Source organism: Podarcis gaigeae (assembly GCF_964106915.1).
Source record: "Podarcis gaigeae genome assembly, chromosome: 7".
In the NCBI taxonomy this organism is placed as follows: Eukaryota; Metazoa; Chordata; class Lepidosauria; order Squamata; family Lacertidae; genus Podarcis; species Podarcis gaigeae.
The window spans coordinates 15,589,821-15,605,962 of NC_139683.1; the positions used below are offsets into that span (position 1 = coordinate 15,589,821).

Below are 16,142 nucleotides of genomic sequence, written 5' to 3' on the forward strand. Positions count from 1 at the left end.
TAATGAGTGTCTTCATTTGCTGTGCGTGCCAAATGAGTAGCCTCCTTTGCAGCTTTCAAGCGTGATCATCCCAACAGCCGTGTAGCAATCCAAGGTTGGGAGGAAGACTGGGGTTGTTTGGCAGCTGCATGGCCAAATCACCCAAGATGGTTGCTGCTCAGCAGAAGCACGCTGAGCGTCTCCCCTTCTTCCCCCTGCCCCCTCCAAGCAACAGCAGACGAAACTGGTGTTCTCTTTCCCTAGGACCCACATACCAATGGGACCGCCTCTCCTGGTATGCCCCGCGGAGGATCTTAAGGTCCACCTATGACAACACTTTAGAGGTCCCAAGCCGCGAGGTGGTTAGATTGGTCTCAACTAGGGCCCAGGGCCTTTTCAGTACTGGCCCTGACTTTGTGGAACGCTCTGTCACAAGAGACAAGGGCCCTGCAGGACTTGACATCTTTCCACAGGGCCTGCGAGACAGAGCTGTTCCACCTGGTTTGGACTCAGTCCGACCAGTTTCCCCCCTCTCCTTATGGTTTTGATCTATGGGCTAGTATTAAAATGAGACTGCATTTTAAATTGTTTTGTTCTGTTTTTCCCTCCTATTATGTTTTTATTGTAATTTTGCTGGTGTTAGCCGCCCTGAGCCTGGCTCTGGCCGGAGAGGGTGGGGTATAAATAAAAAATATTATTATTATTATTCATCTTTCCTCCCCACAGTAAATAGAGGCAGATTTTATTTGGCTGCTGCTCAAATGAGGTGCTCTGAGCTGCTCTGCCAAACATCAACAAAAGCCAACATGCTCCCCAGCTCTTTTCTTCACAGGTAGGGTGAGTTGGGGTGTGAGAGTCTGTAACTGCCTGATATTGGGCAGTGATGTTGCTTCTGCCAAGCCATGAAGGAACCTGGTGACCATAAATTTTGGCTTGACTAGCAAAGCCACATTTTTTGTATTCTGTTTTACTCGAGGTGCTTTGAACTGTGCAACTGTTCACTATTTTGAAGTGCAAAATAAGTTTTACTTGACCAACTTTTCCCTCTGTTGATCTATCCTTTTATTCTGTCCAGGCTGAATGTTCACCAGACTGCATTAGCAAGATGCTTTTTTCAATTTTGGTTGCTTTCAATCATGAATGCAAGTGTGAGACAGGAAGCTGAAATAAAAGCTATTGGATTTCACTCTGCTTCTTCTGGAAACTGTTATGTGGCAGGTTAAATTGAACCGTTCCAACTTGGGTTTGAGCAGAACCTAAGCAGTAAATTTTACAGCCAGCCTACTAAGCCTGATCCCAAATCGATTTGAGTCCCCGGTTCAAAATCTGCTTAATCCTTGAGTACCCCTATGAATGCCACAGTTAATTACCTTCTCAACAAATCTTGCACTAAGTACAAATTGCAGTGAGAAATATTGAGCTCTGGGTTGACATGCCCGAGTCATAACTAGATTTTGCTTTGGAGTGAACTAAAGCAAAAACCAAGCACTCTATGGGGATAGAAAATAACGAAGTACTTTGCTGCAAGCAGCCTAAACCTGAACAGAGGTTATTTCTCCCTTGGGGGAAAATTGGGATCCATGATGTGGGCTTGTCTCTGCCCATCTCACCACCGGCAGGAAGTCTTTAAAAATATATATTTGAGGGATACTTCAGGCGAGAAGTATGCCCCTGTTCCATTTCCTGCATTCACCGCTGGTATGAGGTCTCTTGCGTGCTCTGGGCAAAAGAAGAAGGCGGAAGAGCCACATTGGAAGGGATTTTTCTTTCCTTTGTTCTTCCTTTGTCTTCGTTTCTTGGAACCACTTTTTCAGCTCCCTTTGGGCCTCGGAAAGGGTCAGAGGGAAAACCCAGCAGAAAGGAGGAGACTTTCTTTTCTGAGAGATGGAGCTTCCTCGCTTCCTCTGGATTCCTCGGTGGTGTCACCCACCCTGTGGAACGCCCTCCCACCAGATGTCAATGAGGAAAATAACTAACAAACTTTTAGAAGACATCTGAAGGCAGCCCTGTTTAGGGAAGCTTTTAATGTTTGATACATTACTGTATTTTAATATTGTGTTGGAAGCCACCCAGAGTGGCTGGGGAAACCCAGCCAGATGGGCGGAGTATAAATAAATAATAATTATTATTATTTATTCCTCAGTGGAATCTGGGATCCCAGGCTGCCTGCGGAATTCCCTTGAATTTAACAGCAGCCCAAGCCGAGGAGGTTTCAGGCAAACTGCAAATGCTTGATCCAGCAGCTCCAGCACTTCAGGAAGTTGGGCTGGGAAGTTAGGCGAGTGGATTGCGTGTCTAGGACAGACTTTGGACCTCCTCATGGCCTCCACAGTCTCCCCACCCTGCTTGCTACAGACCTATCAGACTATTGGACGCTGAATCTCGGAGGGTTGCCCAGAGGGGTATGAGACTTTTGCCCGAAGGTCCAGGGGCCTCCTATCTTTCCATCCCAGCTTTTCTGGCCTTCTCAGCCCATTATGAGGGTTATTTCCATTTTCCCTTTCCCCTGTGCTAGTTAAAGGGGCCACTAGGAACCTTTCCTTTCATGCAGTGATCAGGGGGGCATGTTCCTGAAATATACTCGGAGTCAAGAGTGGATTTCATGCTCTTTATTTAGCTCATAGTGGTGAGGAGGAATAAAGGTTCCCCAGAATGTCTGTGGACCAATCCGACTGCTGCATTCTGAATCCTATTGTTCTAGGACCAATCCGACTGCTGCATTCTGAATCCTATTGTTCTAGGACCAATCAGACTGCTGCATTCTGAATCCTATTCTAGGACCAATCAGACTGCTGCATTCTGAATCCTATTGTTCTAGGACCAATCAGACTGCTGCTTTTTGGATCCTATTCAATTCAGCACATAACAGTTCCTTTGAAATCGCTGTGTTCCCCTCCTATTCCTTAGTCGCTATTGCAGTTATTTGCTTAAGCATGAGTTGAGCTGGGACGAGGGGCTTGTCTCTCCCCTGAAGCAGGGTGGATAAAAATCAATGATTTTTTTTTAAAAAAAAAATCTTTTTTTAAAAAATCCGATTTTTTTATTTAAATGATTTTTAAAATAAAATGCTTTTGGAGGAAAAATCTTTCTAAAGATAGTTTTCTATTTAAGTTACATTATAGTCCAAAGGCTATTCATCAGGAAATCAGGATTTGCTTTAGGTTTTTCATGTGTGCTAAAACTCAGTCTAAGTTTTGCTTTTGTTTTTGTTTGTTTGTTTTTAAAAAAGCTTAAGCACATCAGTTAACAATCATGGATACATATAATGTTATTGCTTTAGTTCAATAAATTGCTTAAATTGTTATTAAGGAAATGATTGTTTTTCTCTGTCCAATAATGTACAGCAGAAAACCTTACAAAACCTTGCAATAATTTCATAATTACCTGTCTGACGTATTTCTAATGATATAACCAAATCAGTAATTTTTGATATAACTGTAAAAACTACTCTGAAAATTTAATATTCCAAAAATGAAACCTTCATCTGGTTGTAAATATTAAGATTATACCGGCAAAAATTAGTCTTTCTGTAAAAAAAAAAAAAAGAGATTTGAATTGAGTCTTACTGACTAGTGATTTAAATCAAGTCTTACTTACTAGTGATTTAAATCATGATTTAAATTGATTTGATTTAAATCAAATCCACCCTGCCCTGAAGTATCCTCAAAGTTTTGTTTTTTTAAAACTTCCTGCCAGTGGTGAGATGGGCAGAAACAACCCAGTTCTCCGTATAGAGAAGGAACTTATCACGGTTAAGTACCAACGTTCGCTTTTCGAAGCATTGCACAGGTAATCAGGTACTTCAAAAGAGGGACTCTCATTCCCTTGGAGCTCTCAAATTTGCCCAGTGGCTAGATGCCAAGAGTGTTGCTCTAATATGAAGGCTCAAAATAAAATTTTAAGAATCCGAAAGGTCAGCAAATCCACATATAAGCCTTTTTGGCTGTTTAAACTTAATCCCATGATTTCTTTATCCCTGTAATGCATCCCTCTTTAAGTCTTCCACTGCCTTTCTCTCTAACCTTACCCCCAGGTTAAAATTCCAGTTTGCAAGGATGTCTTTGTTCCTGTCAGATGAAGTGCATAAGCACTACCTAGTGAACCATGAGAGGCGCATCAAAATAGTAAAATATTTACATTCTCTTGTGATTAAACAGATACAGAAGGAACTGAAGCAGGAATATTGCTTGGTAAAAAATAAGCAATGCATTGATTTCCCGTCCCCCACCAGTATATTCTTGAAAACTTTGCTCTCTTAATATTGTTATCATAATATATGCATCAATAATAATAATAACAATAATAATAATAGTAATAATTTATTTATATCCCACCCTCCCCAGCCGAAGCCAGGCTCAGAGTGGCTAACAACAGTAAAAATAACACAGTTTACATAACATCACAATCAATTAATTGAAATACATTCTAAAACCAATTCATTCTAAAATCAATTCAGAACCAAATTAATGGCAACTCTGCCTTTTCCCCTGATGGGACTCAATATACACAGGACCTGTTGCGGTCTGGTTCTAATCTGGCCTGTGACTATAGAACAGTACTGCCGTTTTGGCTCTGTCTCCTAAAGGGAGGTGGGACATGGGTGGCGCTGTGGGTTAAACCACAGAGCCTAGGACTTGCCGATCAGAAGGTCAGCGGTTTGAATCCCCACGACAGGGTGAGCTCCCATTGCTCAGTCCCTGCTCCTGCCAACCTAGCAGTTCGAAAGCATGTCAAAGTGCAAGTAGATAAATAGGCACCACTCCGGCGGGAAGGTAAACGGCATTTCCGTGCGCTGCTTTGGTTCGCCAGAAGAGGCTTAGTCTTGCTGGCCACATGACCAGGAAGCTGTACACTGGCTCCCTTGGCCAATAAAGCGACATGAGCGCCGCAACCCCAGAGTCGGCCATGACTGGACCTAATGGTCAGGGGTCCCTTTACCTTTATGGTTTAGCTTAGTGTGGTACGTGACTGATTACATTGACTGAAATAAATTGGTATATACATTCCCACCCCCCTCTATTTATATATACAGATAAAATAGAACATTAAAGAGCCTGTTGAAAACATATTTTCTTAAGCAAGCCTGAAAGAGAAGTAGTGACACGTTATTACAGGGCAGCATTGCTGTCATCAACTAATAATAATTCCACATTCTTGTGAGCATGGCTTTCTCCTTGATGGTTTTTAATTTCTCGACTGCAGCTAGAACAAAGACTGGTCTAAAGCAAAGCAAATGGCCTGATTCGATCTCAAGTTCTTGAAGGAGATGGAATTTCTTTTCTCCTTGTCATCCGGGACCGCCAGGGCCAGTGCAGTTTTGAAGGGGGCATTCGGGGAGCAGACTGGGTGTTCTCTCCATTCATACGCAATTCCATTTGCAGAAAAACGTAAACCGCCGACAGCACAAAGATCTTGATTCTTCAGGTCCCTTTTCACCCTAATAAGACCAGAAGCTCAAAGATGCATACAGTGGTACCTCTGGTTGCAAACGGGATCCATTCCGGAGGTCTGTTCGCAACATGAATAGAACGCAACCCGCAGTGGCGCATCTGTGCACGCATGGCTTGCGATTCACCGCTTCTGCGCATGCACGTGACATCATTTTGCGCGCCTGCGTCTGTAACCCTTTCCGGTACTTCCGGGTCGCTGCGGAACGCAACCTGAAAAAAACGTAACATGAAGCAAACGTATGACTGTACTAGACATTTCAGCGTTGGCTGGCCATTTTGAATCATGCAGATTTTTGTCTCCTTCTGTTCCTTTCAAAAAGCTATATTTTTGCACGCTGCTTAGCCTCCCCCACTTTCTTGGCCTTCTTCCTCCTCCTCCTCCTCTTCCTCTTCGTCGTCTTCTTCAATCACTCGTTGCTGAGTAAGATTGTCTTCCATAAACACGGTTTTAACAATGAGTCCATAAGTGACTGTGGAGGCCAATTCTGGATAGCTCAGATGAGAGGGATCTCTTTCAGGTTGCCCACTCTGTGCATCGTTCTTTGGCTCCCTTCCCTCTTGCGTCTCCTCTCCCTTCCAGTTTTGGCTGTCCTCTTGCTGTACTAGAACTGGGCAGGAGTCATATGTAGCTCAAAAGCCTAGTATTCTTTAACCACCCAGTCTTCAGACTTCAGCTGCTTTTTCTGCAGAAATTGTCGAACCACTAATTTCAGTGCAGAATTGGTAGAGAGAGTGCATTGTTATTGTTTGTTTGTCAAGACTGGCATTGCCCTCAGGAGCCAGCCATGGATTGTAAAACACTTGGGAGTTATTTCTGCAAGAAATCCGCATGAATGGAAGTAGGAGCAGCCCTGTGGGTGAAACGGCTGCACAACTCTGCAGAGACTTTCTGAGTGTCTGTCTTGACTCCATGTTTGGAAAAGTTCTCCCAGCCATTCACCCAAACCGGAGTTCAGACTCATTAGTGCCCTTTTCAACTTCGCGTTTGTCCTGTTACTTAATCTCTTTGTGTCAGATTTGTTGGTGTACACCGCTAATATATTAGCTGCAAGGCACTGACCTCATGCAGTGCTTCAGAAAAACTTAAGCCCTGTCAGAAAAGTCAGGTTTGTCCACGGCAAGGAGGTGATGAATACCTGCCACTCACTACATGGATGGGAGTCATTTTTCTCACTTGACAAGGACCTGCAGGCAAATAGAAAAAATGCCATTTTGAAGGCTTCAAAGTCGTCATGCCAGGTGCATATTGCTGGCTTAGTAAGCAACTTCTGCTGACAAATCTTGCTTTCTGTATTTGTGGGGTAATGTTTCATAGACTTAAAGACAGCTAAGAAAGCTGTGATAGTCTTCCAAGTACGTGTTAGAAGTGAAGGGGAAATTGGTTGCGCTAATTTTGACATAACGTTGAATATGTTCCTTGATGTTGCAATGTAATGGAGCTTTGAATGAAATAATCTGAGAAACATTTGTAAAGATTCCATTACTGTGGTACCTCGGGTTACAAATGCTTCAGGTTAAGAACAGACCTCCAGAACGAATTAAGTTTGTAACCACTGTAGAAGTAGTACCTCGGGTTAAGAACTTTACTTCAGGATGAGAATCACGTGGCGGCAGTGGGAGACCCCATTAGCTAAAGTGGTACCTCTGGTTAAGAACAGTTTCAGGTTAAGAACGGACCTCCTGAACGAATTAAGTTCGTAACCACTGTACTTTTTGAAATCTGGACACCTTCTGTGTCACTATAATCCAGAAAGAAGGAATAACTCCCATTTATCCAAGTAAAATGTTGGCTTATCTCTCTGTTGGATCCCACATGCCATTTGGATAAAGACTTATGCATTGATTTCCCCCCGCTCTTGTATTTTCATAATTAGGATGGAGAAGAGGGTTTCACCCTCCTTCTCAACTCCTATGATAGTTAATGCGATTTTTTTTTTTTTGTCATTCTTTAAAACTAGCTTTGCATAGGAACACAGGGGTGCATCCTTGCTCTTTTGGGCATGCTTCCTGCCTTTATACAACACAGTTCCAGTTTTTATCCGCCCTTGTGCTTATTTGCATGGAAATAATGTGGGGATACGCCTTGTCATTAAAGGCTGCAGAGTCTTGTTAATTATGTTTACTATGCTGTTAAAAATAAAATAGGCTGCTACTCCCACCATACAGCTTCCGCCAAACCCCAGTTTTTGGTCTGCAGAGCATTGCTAGGCAAAAAAAGGGTCACCTTAACTGGAATGCGCTGCCTGCGGTTTTGCTAAGCAGCAAATTCCACAGTGACTCTATTGAGATTGGGCTTAAAACTACCACGGTTTGCTTTCACTTATTTCAGCAGTTTCGTCAGCAAATTTTCTAGTGCACGTATTTTTTGTACACACTGAAAATACGTTTTAACAAGGCTCTGGGGGTGTTAAATAGCATCGTACATGGGGCGGGGAGACAGTGTTTAGTTTGGGAAGGTTTTTTCCCCCTTTAAAATACTGGCTGTCGAACCTACAAAACTGCCTTAAAGCGAGTCAGTATATTGCTTCATCTAAGCCCGTATTATCTACCCTATGGTTTTGGAGAATGTTCTTTCTTGGCCCTGAGATCATTTTTAAACTACACTGGTGGCCAAAATTGTGGGAACCTGTAGGGAAAAGTGTAATTCTGAGGTTTGATGGCTCAAAGCACCACTTTCTTTTGGAGTAATACCATAAAATTATATATCAGTGGAAAGATAATTTAATGACGAATGTAATGCAATATCTTTTATGCAGAATAAATCCATAGTAGAAGCAGTGCCTGACACAGGTCTCTAGATCAGTCCATTGGGCTACTTTTTCAAAGCTGCAAGTTATTAATGCTTTGTGAGTTAAATTAATTGCGATCACATCAGGTGGTTCTTTCAGTTATAGCTTTCAGTCATGGGCACAGTAGGGTGGTGAGGAACTGGCAAAACAGACTGGCCCTCATCGCAACCCACTTTTTATCCTCTGATGAAGACAGAGGCTTTCACAGGCCCTATAAGGCATCCCATTTATTCATAAATTCTCTAAACCAGTTCCCCCCCCCCCATGTGCCCAGATTTCTAACCAACGGCTTCCAGTTGTCCAAGGTCATGTACTTTCTTCGGTTACACTGTGCTGATTTGTTCCAAGTGCAGAAGAATTTTTATATTTTGTTAAGGGAAACTCAGAGAGTGAAAGAGGAATGCCCCAGGTTTCATACGGCCATCGCTCATAGGGATATCGATTAACGCTCTTAAGGGCTTTCTTGGGATTGGAGATGTTTTGTTTCGTAAGTCTCCGCTGCCAGAAGCAGTCCTCTTTGGGCCTGGGCTGTATTTATGCCTAAAACTCTTTGGAAAGGACAAAAAAGTACCAGTGGCTTTTGAAAACCTAACAGGGTTTCAGAGAAAGTCGCCTTTAATTTAATTTTGGGGCACATTAACTCTTTCTCTGCAGCTCATCCAGAAGTTCCGCTCACTTCTGTTAAGTTGGAAACGGATGCTTGTGATCTTTTTCTTTAAACCCATCTGGGGGGAAAAAAAGAAAAGCCTAAGAACTGAGTTCACACAGTTCCTGCCACCATTGCCTGACCCTTTCCTCTATTCTGTCGCCTGCTGTCAAACTTTAGACTCCTGCAGTTCTGCCAAATTCCATGTGCTTGGATGGCTCTATATAAAGTTTACTAAATATAAATAAACACAAATTAATTATATTCCCTGAATATTGAGCATGCTTAAAAAGAAGCAAGGAAAATTTGCAGGAGTGATGAAAACATTCCTAGTCATTTGGCTGTGAGATGCAGCATTTCCAGTTAATAAACACATATTCCTACTGCACCCTTTTCTACATTGCTGTATTGATTGCCATCGTTACGGTTTTATGTTTTTCATTCTGTTTTATAAATTGTATTGATGTTTTGACTTGTAACACATGAGCCGCTTTGAGGTCATTTGTAACAGAAAGCAATATAGAATTGTAGAAATGTAGAGTTGCAAAGGACGCAGAGTTATAGGGATGTGGGTGGCGCTATGGGTTAAACCACAGAGCCTAGGGCTTGCCGATCAGAAGGTTGGTGGTTCGAATCCCCACGACGGGGTAAGCTCCCGTTGCTCGGTCCCTGCTCCTGCCAACCTAGCAGTTCAAAAGCACGTCAGAGTGCAAGTAGATAAATAGGTATCGCTCCGGCGGGAAGGTAAACGGCGTTTCTGTGCGCTGCTCTGGTTCTCCAGAAGCAGCTCAGTCATGCTGGCCACATGACCCGGAAGCTGTATGCCGGCTCCCTTGGCCAGTAAAGTGAGATGAGCGCCGCAACCCCAGAGTTGTCCGCGACTCGACCTAACAGTCAGGGGTCCCTTTACCTTTACCTTAAGGGACACAAAGGGTCATCTCGACCAACCACCTGCAATGCAGGAATCTCAGGGAAGCATCCATGACAGATGGCCAGCCAACCTCTGCTTGAAAATCTCTAAGGAAGGAGAGTCCACAACCTCCCGAAGGAGACAGTTCCACTGTTGAACAGTCTAAATATGCAAGAGTTCTAGATAAATACATACATTTTGTAGATGAGAATTAAAGGTCAGTTCTGGGTCTGAAATGGCTGAAGTTTGCCTAGATCAGCAAAGGCAGGACTTGTGCATAGACCTGCATGTCAGAATCTGAGGCCTCTGCACCTGGGGGAAACATGTTTTTCCTTTCTTTTTTTATGGACTGCAAATTGCCTTTTGTGTAAACGCCTCTTTATTAAACATTCCCTTTTTCAATCCGTATGGTTCAGCGTTCAAAACTCCCATTGTTTTAGGCGCATTTTGCGACAGAATTTCATTAAGCAGTTTCTGAGCTTTGGGTGCAGTGCTGCGCCTAAGATTTCACATTAAACTGCAGAGTGGAGGAAAGGAGGACCTTTTTCTGCCTCCCCACTTCCAACTACTCTCTGAATACCAGAGAAGAGACCCTCTTAAGAATATTAGTGGGGTGGGAAGCGGAAGGACTAGACCATGTGAAAAATGAACGGAATATTTCAGCTGCAGTTCATTCATTTTCAGCTTTGTATTCTTGTTATTAAAAAAGTGTGCCTAGACACTACATTGCATGGCAGGGTCCTGAACCTTCTCCCCCATTGTAGAATAAAGACACTTGACACCAGAATTTATGTTAATAGGCTGAAAAAAGGCCACAACTTTATTGATTACAGAATGTGAGTGGTATTGGCTTAGGCATTGGAACCAATGACTTTGCGGCTTAGGGCCCTCGTATCTACGGGACTGCCTCTCCTGATATGCCCTGCAGAGGACCTTAAGGTCCATGAATAACCATAGTTTAGAAGTCCCGGGCCCTAAGGAAGTTAGACTATCCTCCACCACGGCCAGGGCCTTTTCAGTGATGGCTCTGACCTGGTGGAATGATCTGTCCCATGAGACTAGGGCCCTTCAGGATTTAACCTCCTTCCGTCGGGCCTGTAAGACAGAGCTATTCCGCCTGGCCTTTAATTTGAATTCAGCCTGATCTTTTATTTCCCTTCCCTCCCCCTCCTCTTTTATGAAGATCACCCGTTCTGAGGCCCCACAGCTAATTCTCCCCTGGCCTCCTCGTTAGCCCAAGTAGGACCAATTCAGCCAGCTAGCCCTGGGGATTATCTAATTGATTTTTGATTTTTGAATTTCATTGTTACTCATGTTTTTACACTGTATTTTATCCTGCTTTTATAATTAAGTGTTTTAAAGTGTTTTAAATTTGTTGTTAACCGCCCTGAGTCCAGTTTTTGAACCGGGAAGGGCGGGGTATAAATAAAAATGTATTATTATTATTATCTGACTCCTGCCCGCCTGCAGGGAGTCTAATAAGAGTTAACTACCGATATGGGAAGGCCTGTTGATGCACATCAACTAGGAATTCCCCCAGGGTCACTGATAGGAGTTGTGCTATGGCCCTGGCCCCCGTCTGGGCTTTGGACAGAGGACACACACACAAACACCTGATTCCTAGTGGGAGCAAGGTAAAAGAGGGTGAGAGCCTGGCTGCGGCTCGTTTAAATGGGCTAAGCCATGCCCCCCTTGGCTGATCGGACTGGCCGATATGAAATGATGCAGCCAGGAACTCACTGTGATGCACGTGTTGAGCTCATGATCTGCCCGCAACATCAACTCCCTGCAAGGGGAATCGGCTTTGTAGCACACATAACCTAGGTTTAAGGTGCCATTTAGCTCCTAGCTTTCATATCTCAGGTTCTAACGCGCTCCTTTGGTAATGGGGGGAAAAGTGGTACAGTGGTACCTCGGGTTAAGAACTTAATTCATTCTGGAGGGCCGTTCTTAACCTGAAACTGTTCTTAACCTGAAGCACCACTTTAGCTAATGGGGCCTCCTCCTGACGCCGTGCGATTTCTGTTCTCATCCTGAAGCAGGGTTAGCGGAGTCTGTAACCTGAAGCGTCTATAACCTGAAGCATCTGTAGCCCGAGGTACCACTGTATTTAGAGCAGCAGTTGCTTCTCAAGTCACTGTTCAGATAGCTGGTGTTGACTCTGAAATGCTGCAGAATAGCCTTGCCTGTTCCCAGTCCCAGGTAACGAAACAGCATAGTAATGTTCCAATTAGCACTTGTCTTTTACGGCTGCCAGCTCATGACTTCACTGCAAGAGCAGAAGCAGAGAATGGGAGGAGGGAGGGAGCGAAGCAACTCGATAATGTTGACCAGTGGATTCCCATTCATCACTGGGGAGAAGGGTAAAGAACTTAATTAAATATGTGTCGATGTAGCAGCACCGGGTGAGCATCTACATCATAGTCTACGTCTAACTATTATAAACACTTTTTAATAACTGCCATATTTAGGGGGGGGGGCGTTAAATAGCAGGGTCTGGCCTCCAGATCATTGGAGAACTTGTGTGGTATACTGATTTGAGCCTTGTTTCATTTTTATCAGCTGAGCAATGTGGTTGCCAATTTCTGCATTTCCCATCTGCTCAGCAGAACCCGGAGCTCTCCTGGGTCATGGGAATTGGGAGGCTCCCTCTCTTGTTGTATTTGTGAAATGAGATGATCAGATGGTGTTTTCCAGTTTTCATATCCAACATACTATGCAGTTCTCGGCCTGTATGTTCAAGCTATCTCATTTATCTCTGCTAATGGCTTGTTTATTTCCCATGAGTGGTGGTCAACTAAGTTTTGCTCACAAGTAGGTCTCTTGAAATTAATGGACCTAACTTGAGTCATATTCATTAATCTCAGTTGGTGTGTTCTGAGAAAAACGCAAGTTGAATACAGTACACTCTCGGGTTCCGTTACTCTCGAGTAACATAAACTTCGGGTTGTGAAACCGGCAAACTTGGAAGCATTTCCCCGGGTTTCACCGTTCGCGCATATGCACAGAAATGGCTCCTCTGGATGCAGATTTTTTAGGGTCTGCACGGACCCCTGGAACAAATTAAATTTGTATCCAGAGGGTCCACTGTATTTCATTTCAGGTTATTGTGTCCCAAAGCATCTTTAGCTGCAGAGAGAGAGCGTATGTGTGTTTGGTTTTAAGTGGGATGGGACCAGGACTACAGTTCACTTTGCTAGTTGCCTTTAGATGAGCAGAAATAAGTTACAGGAAACTCCATAAATGACCACCTCCTAATTTTTCTGCTTGTTCTTTGGTACATTTTTTCACATATTTTTTTTCCATAGCACAGACTGATGCACTGTTATTTTAGCTGCCAATATATTAAGGGCGAGGAATGGCCACAGGTTCCCAACGCCGTAATAATAGTTTATGATCTTTTTATTTCTTCTTCTTCGTTTTATTTGACAAGCTGTCCTAGCATATTTATTCATCCCTGCTTTTTTTTTATTTGCAGACCTAAAGATTTTCGACCGGCGTAGCAGGAAGAGTGTGAAAGAATGGGAACAGGAGCCTACATGCTTCGTCTTCTAGAAGATAAAAGCCATCCAGCATTTCACAGTTTAGTTAATTGCATAAAGTTTTAATTGTCTGCTCTAAAGCAAACTTGATTTTTTTTCCAGGTTTAGGGCAGTATTACTTCATTTGTTTATGCTTGATAATCCTCTTCTTCTTCCATGGACGGGGGAACGGGGCTGACAATAAAAAATACTTTTCTGAAATTAACTGCAGTATCTACTTTTTTTATACAGTGTTCTGGCCTTTGGGTGAACTTGTTTTGTGGCACGCGTAACTGTATAATACGTAAAACATTTGAGCAAGTGTGCTGGCTGTTAGATTGTCGTATTCCTGCTGAAGCCTGCAGTTAGCCAATGATCTCACACTTAAGTTTAGGCATCCTACTCTAGCAAAGACTTTTGTACACACATCCCCTTACTGGAGCGGGAACTGGGCATGCAGAACAGGATTGATAGACAGCTAGGGCTGTCATTAGAGACAGTGCCGTGCTTCCTTCTGCCGAAAAGGAGAGTGAGGTTAAACTTGGATTCAGGGTCCCTTGTCTCACCTATAAATTAGATTACCAGTGTACAAGTTAACATCACCAACCATTTATTGGGTAGCTAGCTGTAGTTGGAATTTGTTTTGTTTGCTGCGCTTTCTCCATAGGCCCCTAGAGCAGCATGCATCCAGGCAATTAAAGCAGAAATAATAAAAGTGCATGCAATTAAAGTACAAACAAATATAAAAACCACAGCAATCCAGCTCCGTACACCACAATGCAGTAACCAGTTACCATATTTTTCGCTCTATAAGATGCTCCCAACCATAAGACTCACCTAGTTTTAGAGGAAAATAAAAAAAAATCTCTCCATCTCTGCGCAGCGCCATTCTCTCCATAAGACGCACACACAATTTCCCTTTTTAAGAGGGAAAAAGTGTGTCTTATGGAGCGAAAAATAGAAGCAAGGAGACTAGAGAAGGAACACAGCAGCATTCTGATGCCCAACAAAAGAGAATGGTTTTCGCCATCCACTGAAAGACAAAAGTGTAGTGACAAGTAGAGAGAAACACTCAGCACACTGCTGTTAGGTGCATATCTCTGGATTAACGCCAGTGTAGTTAACTCGGGGTGTAGCTCTGTTCCTGAGGTCTGCTGGGCTGAAAAGCCTTGAAATGCCACTCTGCTTATGGGGAGAGTTATGCAGCGGTGAAATGAGGTCTACTGTCGGACCTCTCCAGCATATTGGAACAGTTCCAGGAGACTCTTGACAGCAAATTTCCAGCCATGGAACGCAAGGTGTGTCTTGGCAGCATATGGAATGAGCACACCTAGACTGAATCTGAACTTCTTGTTCGGCAGGAATCTTTTGAGAGGACAAGATCTAGGTGTTTGAGTTAGGCCCTCTTAGTTGTTCCTCCTGTGTTAAATGCTTCAGAGTTGCTCTGACTTCTTAGAACATCTGGCAAAATCGGCAACTCTCCTAAGATTAAAAAGTGACTGGGTTTTGGAAGAAATCTTGAAGCTACACATCTGCCTCTTGCTTCTTTTGGCACATGTATAAAATGATAAATAAAAATGTTCTAAAATCTGCAAAATGGGCATTCTTACCGAACTGTTTTCAGAGGGCATGAGGTTTTCTCCTTTCCTGGGTGCAACACAGTTTTCCTGTGATTTGTCCAATAATTTGAACAAATCGAATATAGTTATCAAGGCTACAGGTATGATTTAGTTCTGACGCTACAAAAAGTCAATCCCAGTGGCCATAACAAATGTTTTGGCAGTTGTTCCTGTTTTATGACATGCACTTAGGTCTTAACACTGTTGGCTGGAGTTAAAGAAGCCAAGTTACGAGTGATAAATTTTGGTCAAGGGGAAAGAACGTGTGAGAGTAATATGTGGTGTGAACTTCATACAGCCTGCATAGCACAGTCGTCATTAAAAATTATAGCCCACTGTTCATTATGATCATTCTCACACAAAAGCTGTGACTTGGGCATGCTGCCCTCCTGGTGAACTACGGTCAGTTTCTCTCTGAGCATTTTCCCAAGTCTACTCAGTTGTCCACTTAACTCTGCTCGTTCGCTTCTTGAAAATCTTTGATCCAAGCTGGTCAAACAGAGGAATGTGTTACTTTCCACAGATAGTGAGGAGGAATTAATGAACCTTTTAATGAGGGTGAAAGAAGAGAGCGCAAAATATGGTCTGAAGCTCAACATCAAAAAAACGAAGATCATGGCCACTGGGCCCATCACCTCCTGGCAAATAGAAGGGGAAGAAATGGAGACAGTGAGAGATTTTACTTTCTTGGGCTCCATGATCACTGCAGATAGTTACAGCAGTCACAAAATTAAAAGACGCCTGCTCCTTGGGAGAAAGGTGATGGCAAACCTAGACAGCGTCTTAAAAAACAGAGACATCACCTTGCCAACAAAGGTACGTATAGTTAAAGCCATGGTTTTCCCAGTAGTGATGTATGGAAGTGAGAGCTGGACCATGAAGAAGGGTGATCGCCAAAGAATTGATGCTTTTGAATTATGGTGCTGGAGGAGACTCTTGCAAGTCCCATGGACTGCAAGAAGATCAAACCTATCCATTCTGAAGGAAATCAGCCCTGAGTGCTCACTAGAAAGGCAGATCGTGAAGCTGAGGCTCCAATACTTTGGCCACCTCATGAGAAGAGAAGACTCCCTGGAAAAGACCCTGATGTTGGGAAAAATGGAGGGCACAAGGAGAAGGGGATGATAGAGGACGAGATGGTTGGACAGTGTTCTCAAAGCTACCAGCATGAGCTTGACCAAACTGTGGGAGGCAGTGGAAGACAGGAGTGCCTGGCGTGCTCTGGTCC

General features: G+C 43.4%; 1 protein-coding gene across 1 annotated transcript in view; it reads left to right on the top strand.

Moving 5' to 3' along the window:
* The window catches only part of MRPL13 (mitochondrial ribosomal protein L13), a 37,118-nt gene extending 23,597 nt beyond the window's left edge, over nucleotides 1-13,521 (top strand). The window contains exon 7 of the mRNA XM_083749479.1: nucleotides 13,253-13,521. Within this exon, the coding sequence (XP_083605605.1) occupies nucleotides 13,253-13,277 (25 nt within the window). The 3' untranslated portion in view covers nucleotides 13,278-13,521. The remainder of the gene's footprint in view (nucleotides 1-13,252) is intronic.
* Nucleotides 13,522-16,142: the final 2,621 nt, after the last annotated feature.